The following is a 15430-nucleotide window of genomic DNA, read 5'->3' as shown; positions in this document are numbered from 1 at the left end:
TTTTAACAGCACCTCCCTGTCAGGGTTGTTGAGATGATCAAATGAAATAATATTTGTAAACTGCTTAGCACATAGATGCTTAATAAATGCACATTTCTTTTCCTCAATATAAATAGTATTATATATTTATACATACACACACACATACACACACACACTTTTATATTCTTTTGATATCTGCCTTACCCTCACAGTATGACTCCAATACATAGACATTCATTTTGTGGTTGTTGAGTCACGTCAGTTGTGTCCAGCTTTTCATGTTACCTTTTGGGGTTTTCTTGGCAGAGATATTGAAGTTTGCCACTTCCTTCTCCAGCTCATTTTATGTATGAGGAAATTGAGGCAAACACGGTTAAGTGACTTGCCCAAGATAACATAGCTAGTAAGGCCAGGTTTTAACTCAGAAAAATGAGCCTTCGGACTCTGGGCCTGACTCTCTATTCACTGTACCACCTAGACCTTCATTTTAGAATTAATGGAGTTTCTGGAGTTGACTGTGGAGCTTATGATTTCAACTCTCCCATCTCCCTTTCATGGTACTTTCTTAAATTCCTGCTTCTTAATTTATTTTTGCTGTAACTTACCTTTCTGTCTTCAGAAAAGTTACTTATGTCACATTAGTTAACAGAAGAATAAAAGTAACTGCTGAAACATAATGTATGCTTATGCTAGAGAACTGAAAGCTTCTTTTTATTATTTTTATTTATCTTGAGAAGACATCCATGCTCAAGGAATACATGAAAGATCTCTGTAAATACTGTAATCATTTAAAAGACTATCTAGACCTTTATTTGAAATATTAATGGAAATCCCTTCCTTTGAAACAGGTTTGTGCCTTTTGCAAGATGTTCACAATACAACTGTGATTCCATCATGTATCCCAGGAGAATCAGATGATAACTGCACCGCTTTAGGTATAATTATTTTAAAAAATTATTTCTATGTGTATTTATAATGCATGTGACTACTCTTTCCCTATGGAACCAAAACAACTCCCTTCTCTTCAAAAAAGCCCTCTCATCATAAGCATGCATAGTCCTGCAAAGCAAAGTTCCACCCTGTCCATCCCTAAAAAACATACATCTCTCTTTTCATTTTAAGTTGATCACTTCTCTGTAAGAATGTAAGTGGCACATTCCATTGCATTGACTAGAATTATAAAGACTTTTATTGTTGCTTTTTCTACAATGTCCTTTATATATACATATAATATATATGGGACATATATACAATGGCCTATAATTCTATAAATTGTTATCTTAGTTTTGCTCACTTAGCTCTCTGCATCAGTTCATAAAAGTCTTCTCAGTTTCCTCTGAAGCTCTTTTTTTGACACAATAATATTATATTTCTGGCATATAAATATGAATTGGCATATGGCACATAAATATGTGCCATAATTTGTTTAGCCAATCCTCAACTGAAGACCAATCCATTCATTTCCATTTTTAGCTCTCATAAGAAGAGCTGCTCTGTGTGTGTGTATGTATATGCGTGTGCCTTCTTTCTTTGATCTGTTTGGGGAATAGGCCAAATGGTATCACTTGGTCAAAGGAGAAGCACAGTATAGTATATATTTTGAGCATAGTTCCAAGTTGATTTCCAAAATGAGGTGACCAATTAAAAGCTCTTCCAATACTTTGCCAAAGAGGGACACTTAGATGATGCAGTGGGTAGGACACTGGTCTTGGAATCAGAAATCAGGAACTCATCCTTTTTAGTTCAAATCTGCCCTCAAACACTTTAGTTGCATGACCCTGAGCAAGTCACTTAACTCTGCTCCAGTTTCTCATCTGTAAAATGAGCAGGAGAAGAAAACGGCAAACCACTCCATATTTTTGCCAAGAAAAGCCCAAATAGGGACACAAAGAGTCAAATGTAACTAAAAAATGTCTAAAAACATCAAAAACAAAAATTGTCCTGTAGTTCTGCTAACAAGTGTTATATTCATCTTTGTTATTATTGACCCTAAGAATGAAAAACACTCAAAAGGCGATTTTCATGTATGTGCGCACATACATGTTTATATGTGCACATATATGTTTCTATATGCACATGCATGTTTATATATACACATAGACATATATCCACATAAATGTGAATACAGAGACACAAACACAAAGGCAAGAGCAGTACGGTAGGGCATGGGTTCAGTGAGCTTGAGCAAATAATTTAAACCCTGAATCTCCATTTTCTCACCAGTAAAGTGAAGGGATTGAACGTAATGGCCTCTGTCTGAGTCCCCTTAACTGCAAAATCTATGATCTTATGAGTGATATTGAACCTGGCCATAGAACTACTTTGATAATTCAAACATAGAGATTAGATAGGAATCAAGTTCGTGAGTTCAGCTGTAGGGAATTCCTGGATGAGGAAACTCCCTCTACTAATGCAGGTTCCATTTTCTCTAAAACTTAGAGTCCTTACAGAGCTCCCTTGGAATACTGAGATGTTAGGTGACTTGACCAGGATCACAAAGCCAGAATTTTTCAGAGGCAGGAGAGGAGAGTATGAAATGAAAAAGGGAAACCCTGGAATTCCACCTAACAGAATAACTTTTTTTTTTTTTAAATTGAGGAGGAATAGACTTGGGGGGGGAAGGGAAGAAAATAGAAAAGTAGAAATAGGACACTGCTTAGGGTTCAGGAAGGGAAATGGATCCTAGGAGGACCTTAGGAGGACTCATGTCTATAATAGTCATACAGAGAAGTCCTCCTATAAAACTTCCCTTCGAAAACATTCTCCTGAGCGATATCTGGTGAAATTGGGTAAGGGGAGATGTGCCCATGCTAAGCATTCAGTGAGTCTTTTGGGGGGAATTTGCCTTTCTCGAATCTATTTCTATTTTTGACCTTTTATCACCTTTGGGGCTTTCAAGTCTCATAAACCTTGCTGTAACCTGAAGTGCCAGAAAGTTGAAGGATTAATGAGCCATGAAGCTGTTAGTAAGGGAAGAGGCAGTACCCACAGATAGAGGGGACAGCTGAACTGTCAGCAGCAAGTCTGGAATTTGGCAGGCTCAGGAGCAAGGAAGCCAAATAAAGACGGGGAAAGGAACCCCACTTTACAAGGCCAAGGGTCCAAGAAGAGAGATCAAGAAAGGCAAGCCAGGTACTAACACAAAGTAGGTGGGAATAAGAGTGGTATAATATCTTCCTGCCTGTGAGACCTTGGCGAGTCACTTCATTTCATAGGACTGTAGGATATAGGGAAGGGAGGGACCTCAGAGTCCAGGCTAATGTCTTCATTTTAAAGATGAAACCAAGATGGTGGTAGGGTAGGGATGGTAAGTATTTTGATCAAGTCACACAGGGAGAAAGTAGCAGAGAGGATTTAAGCCCAAGACTTCTAATGGAGAAGCAGTCCTTTTCCCACTGTGTTTACAGTTTCCATTTCTGGACTTTAGGTATCTTATCTATAAATGAGTATAATACTAGCACCTACTTCCCAGGGTTATTATCTTTAATTACCATCTCTAATTTATCCTCTTTATGTCTTGTTTATATGTAGTTGTTTGCCTGTCATCTCTCTCATTAGACTATGTTTTCCTTGAAAAAGGAGACAGCCAAGTGCCTCCATGGTATATAGAGTTCTGGGCCTGGAGTCATACAGTCCTGAGTTCAAATCTAACCTCAGATATGTGCTAGCTGTGTGACCCTGAGTAAGTCACCTGACTTCTGTCAAAACTCAAAACTCATCAACTGTAAAATGGGGATAATAATAGATTCTATCTTCTATAAAGTAATATTTAGAAAGAACTTAACTTAGTGCCTTGAATGGATGGAATTTCATGAAAAAGTTTTCCTTTATTGAGAGCACAGAATGTTTTTTGCCCTTATTTTGTATTCCCAGACCTTAATGCAATCCCTGGAACTTAGTTTTGTTATTATTGTTGAATCAATTCAGTTGTGTCAAACTCTTTGTGACCTAATTTGGGGTTTTCTTGGCAAAGATACTGGAGTGGTTTGACATTTCCTTCTGCAGTCCATTTTACAGAGGAGGAAACTGAGACAACAGAATTAAATTACTTTCTCAGGATCACACAGCTAGGAAGTAACTAAGACCAAATTTGAACTCAAGTCTTCATGACTTCAGACCTGATGCTCTATCTACTGTGCCTATCTAGCAGCCCCTGGCACCTAGTAGACATTTAATAATGCTATTGACTTGATGACTTGTAAGGATATAAAGAAAATTTTTTGTAAAGTTCTTTATAAGCCTTGAAGCTTTATATAAATTCTATCTATCTATCTATCTATCCATCAATCTATCTATCTTCATCATCATCATTGTCTCTGAGGGTTCATTACAACTTTAGATCTCTGAACTTTGATGAAAAAATACTTTTCAATTTACAAAACACTTCTCACCAAGTACCTAGTTTCGATACTTTTATCCCCATTTTATGAATGAGGAAACTGAGTCTCAGAAGGGAAGCAATTTGTGGATATTGACACATGTAGTAAGTAGAGAAAACAGGCTTTGAGCTGATATCTTCTGGGTCCAGAAGTCAGTGCCCCTTCCCTGTACTCCACACTATCTTTCAAGGAAGGTGCCAAATTCAGCTCTAGCATGGGCTTCAGGCCTCCTGTCCTCATATCAGCCATTTCCATACATCCCTGTGGCTCTTGGCTTGGACCTACCCAAATTCCTACCGACCATGAGGCCTTTCATTAGTCCTTGTGGTGCTTCATCAAATGGGCACCTTAAACAGAACTGGCAGGTGAGGGTCAGTAAATCTTCCCTTGATTTAGGATACTGGCACATTTGTTGGAATACCTCTGAGTGCCAATGGGCAGGGCAAGGTCTTCAAGTCAGCTACACTGTGCATACTCCTCATCTCTTCCCTCCCCCCACGCAGCATCTAAGAACAGCCTAGGTGCTGCATTACAGAATCAGGTCCTTCCTGTTCTGCTTCATACCAAGCTACACCCAGGGCTCAGCACTTGGGAACTGCTCACAGGATCTCTTCATTGGGATGACAATGGTGAATGCTGTAGGGGAACAGCAGCACTGCCAAAAGGCAATGTCTATGGGTTGTAGTGAGGAAGGGAGGCCGGCTCCTTCCTTCTCTTTTTTAAAAAAGAAATTTTGTTTCCAATTAATAAACATTTCCTTTTTCTACATCCTATGAGAAAAAAAATGAAAAAAATCCTAGTAACGAAACAAATTCCCACATTGGCTGAGTCCAAAAATGTGCTTCTTATTGTGCATCTTGAGTCCATCCCTTCTCTGGTGGGACGTGGGCAGCATCTTCGTCCTCTCTGGAAGGGGGTATTTGGAATAATCCAGATGTTATCAGTCAGACTAAACATTCACATTTCTATCCTGTTTTATTCTTCCAAGGGTCTTCAAGCACGTTATTGAGGGGAAGTAATGTAGTCCTATCAAGAAGCTAGCCTCCAAATCAGGAAAACCTGAGTTCAAGTCTCATACCTAACACATATAGGTATTGTGTGATCCTGGGCAATCTTGGGGTGCCAGACAATTCTATAATCTGAATGGAAAAAAAGGTGGACTGGCATTAGTAGCAGGAAATGTTCCCTGGGAGTTTCCTATACTCTCTATACTATATACTATATCTATCTATCTACCTCTCTCTCTGTCTGTCTGTCTGTCTGTCTGTCTGTCTGTTTGACTGTCTGTCTCTCTATTTCCTTATCTCTGTCTGTCTATCTATCTGTCTATGTATCTATGTATGACATATATACCTGTCCAGTTAAAAATTGGGGTATGGGGAGGTGGCTTTCATGTCCTTTTTTTCATTTGATCATCCCAAGGGCCCCATAAAGGTAGATGCCCAGAGGTCAATTGGACATCAATCTGGCAATTCTGAATAGGTTTTCCTGTTGGTTGAACTATAGGAGCTGAAACCAGTTAAGCATTTATCAAGCCCTCCCTATATGCTAGGCACTATGCTGAGTTTACAAAGAAAGGTCAATAAAAGGTGGGGAGGGAAGAGATTATAAGAAAAAATAGAGGTAGATAAGATTTGAAAACACCTCTAGTTCATATTAGTAATGATGATAACAATGATTGATAGCATTTATAGAGAACTTTAATGTTTTCAAAACTCTTTACAAATATTATTTCATTTGATCCTCACAACAACCCTAGTAAGTAGGTTCTACTATTATGCCTATTTTACAGATGAGGAAACTGAGATTAACCTAACTATCCCAGGGAAATCCATAGAAAGCATCTAAAGTGGAAAGAAGAAGGGAATAAGCTTTTATTATACATCCACAGTATACTAGGCATAAATGATTAAAGTTATAATCCCATTTGATTCTCACAACAGCCATGGAAGGTTGGTGCTGCTATGATCTCCACTTTACAGTTGAGGAAACTGAGGCAGAAGTTAAGTGTTTTGCCCAATGTGACAAGGTAGCAAGATCTTCTTAGGTCCAGGGCCCAGAGCTTTGCTCACTGTGGCATCCCTTAGCTGCCATTGTTTGAGGCAGTATCTAAACTTGATGCCATGTGAGGATAAGTAAAAATAAGTGCGGTCCTGGTGACTTGAGAGAGACATGGCTATTGGATTCAAGTATCTGAAAGACTGCCAGGCAGAAGACTTGTAGCTGAGAAAAACTGATGGGAAATTCTATCTCAGATACTTATTATCAATGGGACCTTGGGTTTCACCTCTGCTTACTTCCATTTCCTCATTTGTAAAATGGAGATAAAACAAGCAGCCTCCTCCCAGGGTTGTTGTGAGGATAAATTAAATAATTTTTGCAAATCACTTTAAAGTTATTTGTTTTTATAAATAAAATATGCTCTTATTATTATTAAACTATGAGTAGTGGGTGGAATTTCTATGAAGAGCCATACAAATGCTATTTGTTATTATCAGACTAAGATTAATGGGTGGAAGGGCAGCTAGGTGACACAATGCTTTGGACCGGGAGCCAGGAAGACCTATCTTCATGAATTAAAATCTGGCCTCAGATTCTAGCAGTGTGATCTTGGGCAAGTCATTTAACACTATTTGCCTCAGTTTCCTCATCTGTAAAATGAGCTGCAGAAGGAAATGGCAAATTCCTCTAGTAATTTTTGCCAAGAAAATTCCAAACAGGGTGACAAAGGCTGAAATGACTCAACAACAATAGACAGATAGAAGTTCATAAATTCTATTATTATGAACATTATTACCATTAAACTAAGAGTAATGGATGGATGCTGCACAGACACATATTCAACTTAACATCAGGACAAGCTTCCTAAAAATTAGTTCAGTCAGAAGGAGGAGAGGACTACCCTTTAGGTGCCCTTCTGTTTTCCATCACTGTGGTTCCTCAGGTAATGACTAGAGGACTACCTAACAGGGAGGGATGTGGCTTCAGGGAATTTTGCTCACAGACAGGCTAGAGTAGAGGTCCCAGAATCCCCCTTAATTGGCTAATATAAAATTGTGCTCTCTTATTCTGGTGCCATGGCATGGTTGGTCTGACAGAAGGCTTCTGTCTATTTTCCTAAATCTCTTCTTTGGGTGTGCCACAGATAAGAGCCTCAATTTCCTCACTCCTAGGGTCCCTCCAATCCAGAGATTCCATGTTTCTATTTTAAAGGGGCCAACCATTCTTGATAGTAGTCAGATGGCATGATTATAGTGAAGTCAACACTCAATTTTTAAGACTGAAGCAAAATAATCCACCCATTTTCCATTCTTTCCACAGTCCAAATTGAAAATAATCCTCGGGTGGCCCAAGTGGCAATCATGAATTGTGGAGAAAACATGCAGGGCTACTGTTTACATGGACAATGCATCTATCTGGTGGACATGAAGCAAGACTACTGTAGGTATGTACGTGGTGGTCATCACCTCTTTCTTGGATAATTTCTTTCTAATTGTTTTACCTGCTTCTAGACTCTCCCCTTCCCAACTTAGCCTTTGCAAATCTGTCAAAGTAATCTTCCCAAGGCTTCCTAAGTCTGACTATGCCACGCTCCTGGTCAGCATTCCCCAGGGGCTCACAATGCCTGGCACAGACTACACAGTTAACATATGCCTGTTGGGTTTAATTGGATTAATGAGTATTTTGTGTGTACCTTGCATGAATTTTAAGAAAATTTCAGGCAATAGGAAATAGGCATCAATGTGTTAGCCTCTTTTTATGGAGTATTCAGTTAATTACGCTCTTGATTTGAAGCCACTTTTCTCTTTAAAATTATAATTTACTTCACATATTGAAATAGAAACAAAGAGAGTTTTAAACCCTCGTTCCCACCTCAAAGCACCAGGTCTGGAATCAAGAAGACGAGTTCAAATCTGGTCACTTAAGAGCTATGAATTTTTTTTTAAAAATCTACAGTATTTGTCTCTTTATAAATAGTTAGCATTTATGTAGCACTTTAAGGTTTGCAAAGCATTGAACAAATATCACACTGAGCTACATTAACAACCTTGTGACGTAGAGGCTGTTGTTTATAGATGAAGAAATTGAGCAATAGAGTGACTTGCCTGACCACCATCAAACAGCTGGTAGGTGGCTGAAGCTAGAATTGAAGTCAAGTCTTCCCGAATCCAGGTCCAGCTCTCTAAACATTGTGCCAGTTACCTGCCTTCAAACTCTCAGTTTCTGATACACAGTGATGGCTTCTTTTATAACCATTCCCATGTGTAGGGAAATGACATTGTTTCTTTCATTTTCTTATAATTTTAATTTAATAAATAAAACTCTGTCCTTGCCTAAGCACTTGGGATACAGAAACAAAAATGGAAGAAAAGAAAAGCCTTTCCTTTAGGTCTACTGGGGAGTGGGGAATAGCATGTGCACCAGAGTACAAGCCCATGACTTCCTCTGTGCCAAGCCTCTATATTTCTTTTCCCTCAAAGGTGAATCTTGTATTGAATGGTCACGTCTATCTTTTCTATTTTGATCTAGGTGTGATGTGGGCTACACTGGTGTTCGATGTGAGCACTTTTTGCTAACTGTCCAAAAACCCTTGAGCAAAGAATATGTGGTACTTACTGTCATCCTTGTTATTCTGTTCCTGATCATCATAGCAGGATCCATGTATTACTTCCTCAGGTGGTAAGACATTTCTTCATACTCTTTTTGTTTTACTTTTAAATTTTCTAGCTCAGAAGAATTATTATAGTTTGAGTGAAAATCTAGATGGAGCTTTCATGACCAGTTAAGAGACATGTGTGTGTAACCAAAGAATAATGTTCTAAATTGACTAATTAAGTAAAATTTTCAAAAAAAAAAAAGAGAGATGTGAGCAAGTCCCTGAGCTTCAGTCTTTTTATCCATAGAGCCTTTGTGACTTTAGACAAGTTGATGAACCTCTCTGAGTTTTCAATTCCTTACTTGTAAAGTGGAGAGAGTAGATTTAATATTTTGAGAAAATAATGTTTTTGATCTTCTAGTACTTGCTATATGGTTACTAGTTATTATTACCTAATGCACAGGTTGTCATGAAGGCCTTTATGGGACTGGAGCTTAGGGCTTGGGCTTATTTAATTTGATTCAGGAACTCCTCCTTCCTATGTAGTTTGGCATTTTCTCTACCACTTAGATTCTTACATGTCATCCAGAGCACTGAAATGTCAAATAACTTGCCCAGGGTGTCCTTGCGATGTCAAAAGAAAATAAAGAAGGTTGTGAGCACATTGGATGGTCATTTGGGATGACCTCATGGACAGGATGGACAAGTACAGATGACTTACTATCAGTTTGATTGGATGAAACATCCAAATCATTGAGATCACAAATGCACATAAATGTTTGAAATGAAAAGAAGGGAAGGTATAAGTACTGTCTAAATACATGCCTACAGCCTTTTATTTGAAAAAGACTACTTTTCTGAGACAGAATGTATCTATGGTAGCAATGCAAGAGAACATAGGAATGAGAGCTGGAAGAAATAATAGAAAATGGGCTCACTATCCTTTTTCTCTTTTTTATTTTTTGTTATTAGGGAGAGGAGGGAATATATTGGGGAAAATGAGTGCTGTCAAAACAAATTACATCAAACATATATATATATATATATATATATATATCTGTATATCTGAGAGGGGGGGAGAGAGAAAGAGAGAGAGCAATAAATAATATGGATGATTTTAGTCTTTATTAATGATATTCCTTCAGAGTATGGATATTTGCTGTCATTAAATATGACATTGTTATATAGGGGATAAAAAAGGAGATGGCTGAAAAAATAGCAATATGGTATTGGTAGCATTTATGAAAATGTTGGAGGCTGAGGTAAGGTTATAAGGGCAGCCAGAGACTAATGGGGGAAATGCCCTGAATTGGGGTACAGGACTCATGGAATCTGAGTTTGGATCCAAGCTCTGTATTCATTCTCTACTCATCCTTGAGCATATGACTTAATTAATCTGTTCTTAGTTTCCCCATCTGTAAAATGACTAGATGTACTAAATGGTTTCTAAGTCCTCTTCCAACTCGAGATCTAAAATCCCATTGGGTTAACAGTAATTTATCATAAAAACAAAACAAAAAACTATGCCATATTGGCTATGAAACTTCAGATTCTTGAGGCAAGATTGGATAGGTGTTCCTCTTTGTTGTTCAATGACACAATTCTATTTTTGATCATCTAAAGTCAACAGCAACAAAAAAGTTTATCATGTACCCTTGGTTAATGGTAATCATCAAATAGTCAAACCCTCCCTATTATTTTGAACTAAAGATGATCACTTGGTCAAGGCCATATATTCAAAGTCTGGCATAGATGTTTGGTAGCACTGATTAAATGAGATGGGGGAATATGTAGCTTTCAAGTCCACCTAATTATTTCTCACGTTAACATTGTAGACTTGCTTTGCTCTTACCTCTGCTGACTGAAATACTAATGAGTTTTATTTTTCCTTTCTACATATTCTCAGGTATAAAAACAGAAAAAATAAAGAATCAAATAAGGAATATGAAAGAGTAACTTTGAATGACGAAAAGAACTCAACACTGCTACAAGTCTGAAAGAAGAAGCAAATGGCACATGCCCTACAATTTGCCTGGTGACAATCTCTTGGTGTTAATAGTGTTGTTTTATTAATAATATTTATGTTCAAAACAAAAAAAGGTCAAACCATGTATTTTTATTTTAAAAGAAATCCTTGGAGAAGATTTATTTTTATTTTTTATTTTATTATTTTTGTATGATGGAATATTTACTAGCGTATAAAGTGCATACAGTATTTTATACATAAAATCAATTTTTATAAGAAATTCAAAATCCTGGGCTAAGTGTTTTATTGAAGCAACAAAGCTTTTTAAGTCTTTGTACAGAAATCTGATCCAAGACTATCTCCTAGAATGTGTCCAGGATGCTCAAGTAAATGTTAACTAATGACAGCAAAGCAAGTCTTACTACTATGCTGAGCCCATTGGTTGGAAAATGTCATGAAAATTGGCGTCAAAGGAAGGGGATCAGAAGATGAAGATATAATTTTCTCTGGAGTCTTGTATCAATCAAAAAGATAAAAAATGTAAAATATGGACAATGGGAATAGTCTGAACAAAGATTTTGGGTTTTTTTTCCCCCCACTCTCCAGCAAGAATGTTCATTTACTTCAAGTGGCAGTACACAGTGTTCTGTTTTATGGCTTAATTACCATATAAACTCAATGATCAAATATACAGTTAAGTCTCAATTAGTATGAATAATGAATCCTGGTATCCAAATATTCATAAATCATAGTTATAATTATATAAAATATGGTCAGTGGTGCACAGCCTATGCAGTGCAAACTTGAATAATGCAACCACTTCAGGAGATTAATTATTTATAGTAATTTGAACCTAGTGGTATATTCCTCATGAACATTTAAAAAAAAAAGTTGGCTATAATTTTCATTTTTGGTATCCTTTGTATTGAGTGACACCTTAGAGTCTCATTAGTTTTCTTCATTTTATACTTGAATATTCTAAAAGGTTTGAGTTTTCTTCACTGTGATTTTTCTCTACCAAAAAAGCATTATAGTTTGCTCTTTCAGAAACAGTTTCCATGAGTTTCCGTGAGAGACCAAACTTTGAGTAAGGAGCCTCTTCAAACTTAACTAGATAGTTGATTGATCACTCAATCAGTATTTATTAAATCTGCACGAAGCTTATGCTATTTCTGGTCTGGTGTTCAGAGGTCTTTCTAGCTTTTAGGATAAGCTACTTTGTTGCCCTAGCCTAACAGAACCCAGGTTGAACTTCCATACTACAATGAAATATTGGAATGAAGCTTTAGTAGCAGTCCTATTTGTATAGTATTTGTTGAGAAAAGTTGATGGATGATTATTAACGTCTGTTGTTGTTGTATCATTGTTGTTGTTGTGTTGTTTAATTATCACATGAAAGTCCCTAAAAATGAGAGTATATTTCATGCTTCTTTCTCCAACATTTATTTCCATAAAATCTTTAAAAAACTAGATCCTAGTTAAAATGTGGGCATACTTGTATACCTACAAGCACATGCAAATGCACACACACACACACACACACACACATGCATACACATACAGAAAAGCTTTGATGGTAGAATCTTATGTTTTAATGTGTAATACTGTTAAACAGTTGGTTTCATAGTAGACAGAAACAGTGCAAGATGAAAGTCAGCGTGGAATTATTTCCCTCCAGCAGTGAGCTACAGTTACCATGAGATCACTTAATGGATGTGTGTATATATATATCTTTAGTTTTCTAATCTGCAAAGTGAATGCTATCCTCTACTCTTTTGTACAGCAACATAGAATTCCTAAAGGTTGGGCATTCCAAGATGTCAGTGGAGCTGGGATGTCATCAGCTTCCAAATGTCCTCCAAACATGCAAAAACAATCCATCCTGTGCATTTCTTGTCTTTTCTCCCTTAAAATCTGCCCCTGGGAATGCACTTGATGTGGACCAAAAAGTGTTAAAAAGGAATCTTTTATGATATGTGGAGTTTTCTTATCTTAAAAACTTGGTGGTTGCACAGTTAACAGCCTGGGATGAGATAACAGAGAGAAGTTTCCCCTTTTTGCCCAGTGGTTTATCTGCCTAATGTTGTCTGAAACAATCTCATAGTTTTAGAGTTCATAAATCATGAGTTCTCTTTTATGCCTTTAGCCTAGTTTTATTCATTCTTGCTTTGGGATGGGGAATAGATCATTCAGTAAAAACATACAGTAAAAACAAAATATGTCTTACCATATCCAACTTTTGACCTACAAGAATGATGTGCCTTAATTACATCCATGTGCAGAAGTCTAACGTTACAATAAAAAAAAATAAACACAATTAAGACTTCTAGGGGCATTTTATAATTTATAATTTAGTATTTATAATTTATAATAAAGTAATTCCTAATTTTTCTTTGTAGATAGATCAAGCACCTCCAAAATACAAATTCCTATACACAGTGAGTGCTTTGCTTAAAATGAACACTTAAGTAAACTGAGTTCGTGGACAGCCTCAGAACAAGCTGATGTTATAATATTCAGCTAGCTAGGCAACAAACCATGGTGCCAAATGGAAAAACTTTGTTTGTAAACAAATTTCAAAAAACTAAGTTAACTTTCTATAATTAAATACAGAAAATATACTGATTTGCTAAAATAAATAAGATATCATATACTAACTCTTCACTATAAAGAATGTATACCAGAACACTTATGAACAGTGAATGATTCTTATTAAGATGTTACTATACTAATGTTGTCTAAATAGAAGCGCATATTGTGAAGCGCTATGGGTGGCAATAAATCGTGAGTTCTGATGGTGCAATCCTATGAAGGCTGCCAAAATAATAGATAATACCCTGCTTTAAGAGCTAAACTAGTAGTCTCTAAGAACCTCAAATCAGTTCTTGGGAACAGCTAGGTAGCAACTTGATCCCTTCTATTTTATTCTAACAAATTTAAGAATGTCAAAAGTTCTTAAAAATTGAGGATAAGACTACTCAGGATTACGTGTCAAATGAATCCCCTTCTTTTTTCTCTAGACTTTTCTTTGCCTTCTATTCTGAGGTATAGACCCCAGAACCACAGGTTAGAGACAATAGTCACTGACTGCAGGAGCGTCATAACTTTCTACTTTTGCTACTTATAAATAAGTGGTATTTGTACAAAAACCACACAGCTGTATCTTGGGCATAGTGCCTATTTCTTGTGAACTTTCTCATCATAACTAGGGTTTTGAATGAGCACCTTTTAAAAAAAATCTTAAACAGAATTTATCTAAAATTATTTGAACAAAAGTAGTGTAATAAGAATAGGTGACATCCAAAACAATATAATAATATCTGATTACATAAATTAAGTCAAATTGTGTTCTAAATTCTTTAAACATTTCATTTATTCAATAGATTTTAACACCACCTATGTAAACATTGAGCATCATGTTTTCAGTCATGGTCATCATGTTTTCACCTATATTTATGCCTTGGCTATTTCTAATCAACTGTCTTGCTGAAATAATTGCTTAATGGTGACCCATCCATTTAATTTATAGACATGACCTTAATTCACCATAGGCAAGCCAATCCAGAATAAAGTGAAAAATCAACTAACCTCTATACTTAGTTGGGTCTTTCACTGAAAAAGCACATGAAAGAAGGAGACAGGAATTGGAACTTGTATTAGGAGAGAGAGTAAACCAACAAAGCTAAGACTTTTATTCAAGTACAAGTTGGTTGTTCCTCAGGAGCCACATTGGGCAATGCTATTTTCACATTCCTTATACAATTTTGGAGTGTCCCTTATTTAAGATGTCCACAGAATACCATTTTGAAGCTTCTATAATTATGCTGTTCACTACCAATATCTTTCCTTACCCTGGATCTCATAATTTTTAAAAACTCTATGAGTGAGAGGGGAAGCTAAGTGACTCAATGGATTGAGAGCCAGGCCTAAAAAACAAGAGGTCCTGGGTTCAAATCTGGCCTCAGATACTTCTTAACTGTGTGACCCTGAGCAAATCACTAACTCCCATTGCCTAACCCTTACCACTCTTCTAGCTTGGAACCAATTCTAAGATGGAAGGTAAGGGTTTCAAAAAGATGTCTATGAGCATCAAAGATATAACTTTAAAAGGAGCTATATGTGTCAAAAACATGAGAATATGAATGGGAACACATTTTTAAAGGTCAATACTAAACTTGATTTCTCAGAAAGTTGCAAGATTATTCACTACATTCTAACAATAAAGGAAGAGGGGTGGGGAACCTAAGATAAACAACACACAAAAATGCCTGGAATTGCATTAAAAGACCTTGCTTAAAACTTATTAACATTTAATTTTCACAAATTCCAAATTTAATAAAATCCATTCTTATTAGCTTAAATAGTCTCACTTTTTGTATGCAAGATACAAATGAGTATCCTAAAGTCTGGTGTCATCTCCCAGCATGACACATTCCCAAAACCTCTTCTGGTCTTGACGGAATATAGTTATCTAAATTCCAGCTATTTGTTGAATAAAATTAAATT

At 36.6% G+C, this 15430-nt stretch overlaps 1 protein-coding gene across 2 annotated transcripts in view; it reads left to right on the top strand.

Annotated features, from left to right (window-relative positions):
- Nucleotides 1–12873, top strand: part of EREG (epiregulin) — a 33441-nt gene extending 20568 nt beyond the window's left edge. The window contains exons 2-5 of one of the 2 annotated variants that reach the window (XM_007495676.3): nucleotides 831–917; nucleotides 7683–7806; nucleotides 8892–9038; nucleotides 10865–12873. In XM_007495676.3, the coding sequence (XP_007495738.2) occupies nucleotides 831–917; nucleotides 7683–7806; nucleotides 8892–9038; nucleotides 10865–10955 (449 nt within the window). In that variant the 3' untranslated portion in view covers nucleotides 10956–12873. Of the gene's footprint in view, nucleotides 1–830; nucleotides 918–7682; nucleotides 7807–8891; nucleotides 9042–10864 lie in introns of both variants that reach the window. The other variant, XM_001375305.5, reaches the window with a different exon arrangement.
- The last annotated feature ends 2557 nt before the right edge of the window (nucleotides 12874–15430 follow it).

This window comes from Monodelphis domestica, chromosome 6, assembly GCF_027887165.1.
Source record: "Monodelphis domestica isolate mMonDom1 chromosome 6, mMonDom1.pri, whole genome shotgun sequence".
In the NCBI taxonomy this organism is placed as follows: Eukaryota; Metazoa; Chordata; class Mammalia; order Didelphimorphia; family Didelphidae; genus Monodelphis; species Monodelphis domestica.
This window is presented reverse-complemented; position numbering and strand designations above follow the sequence as displayed.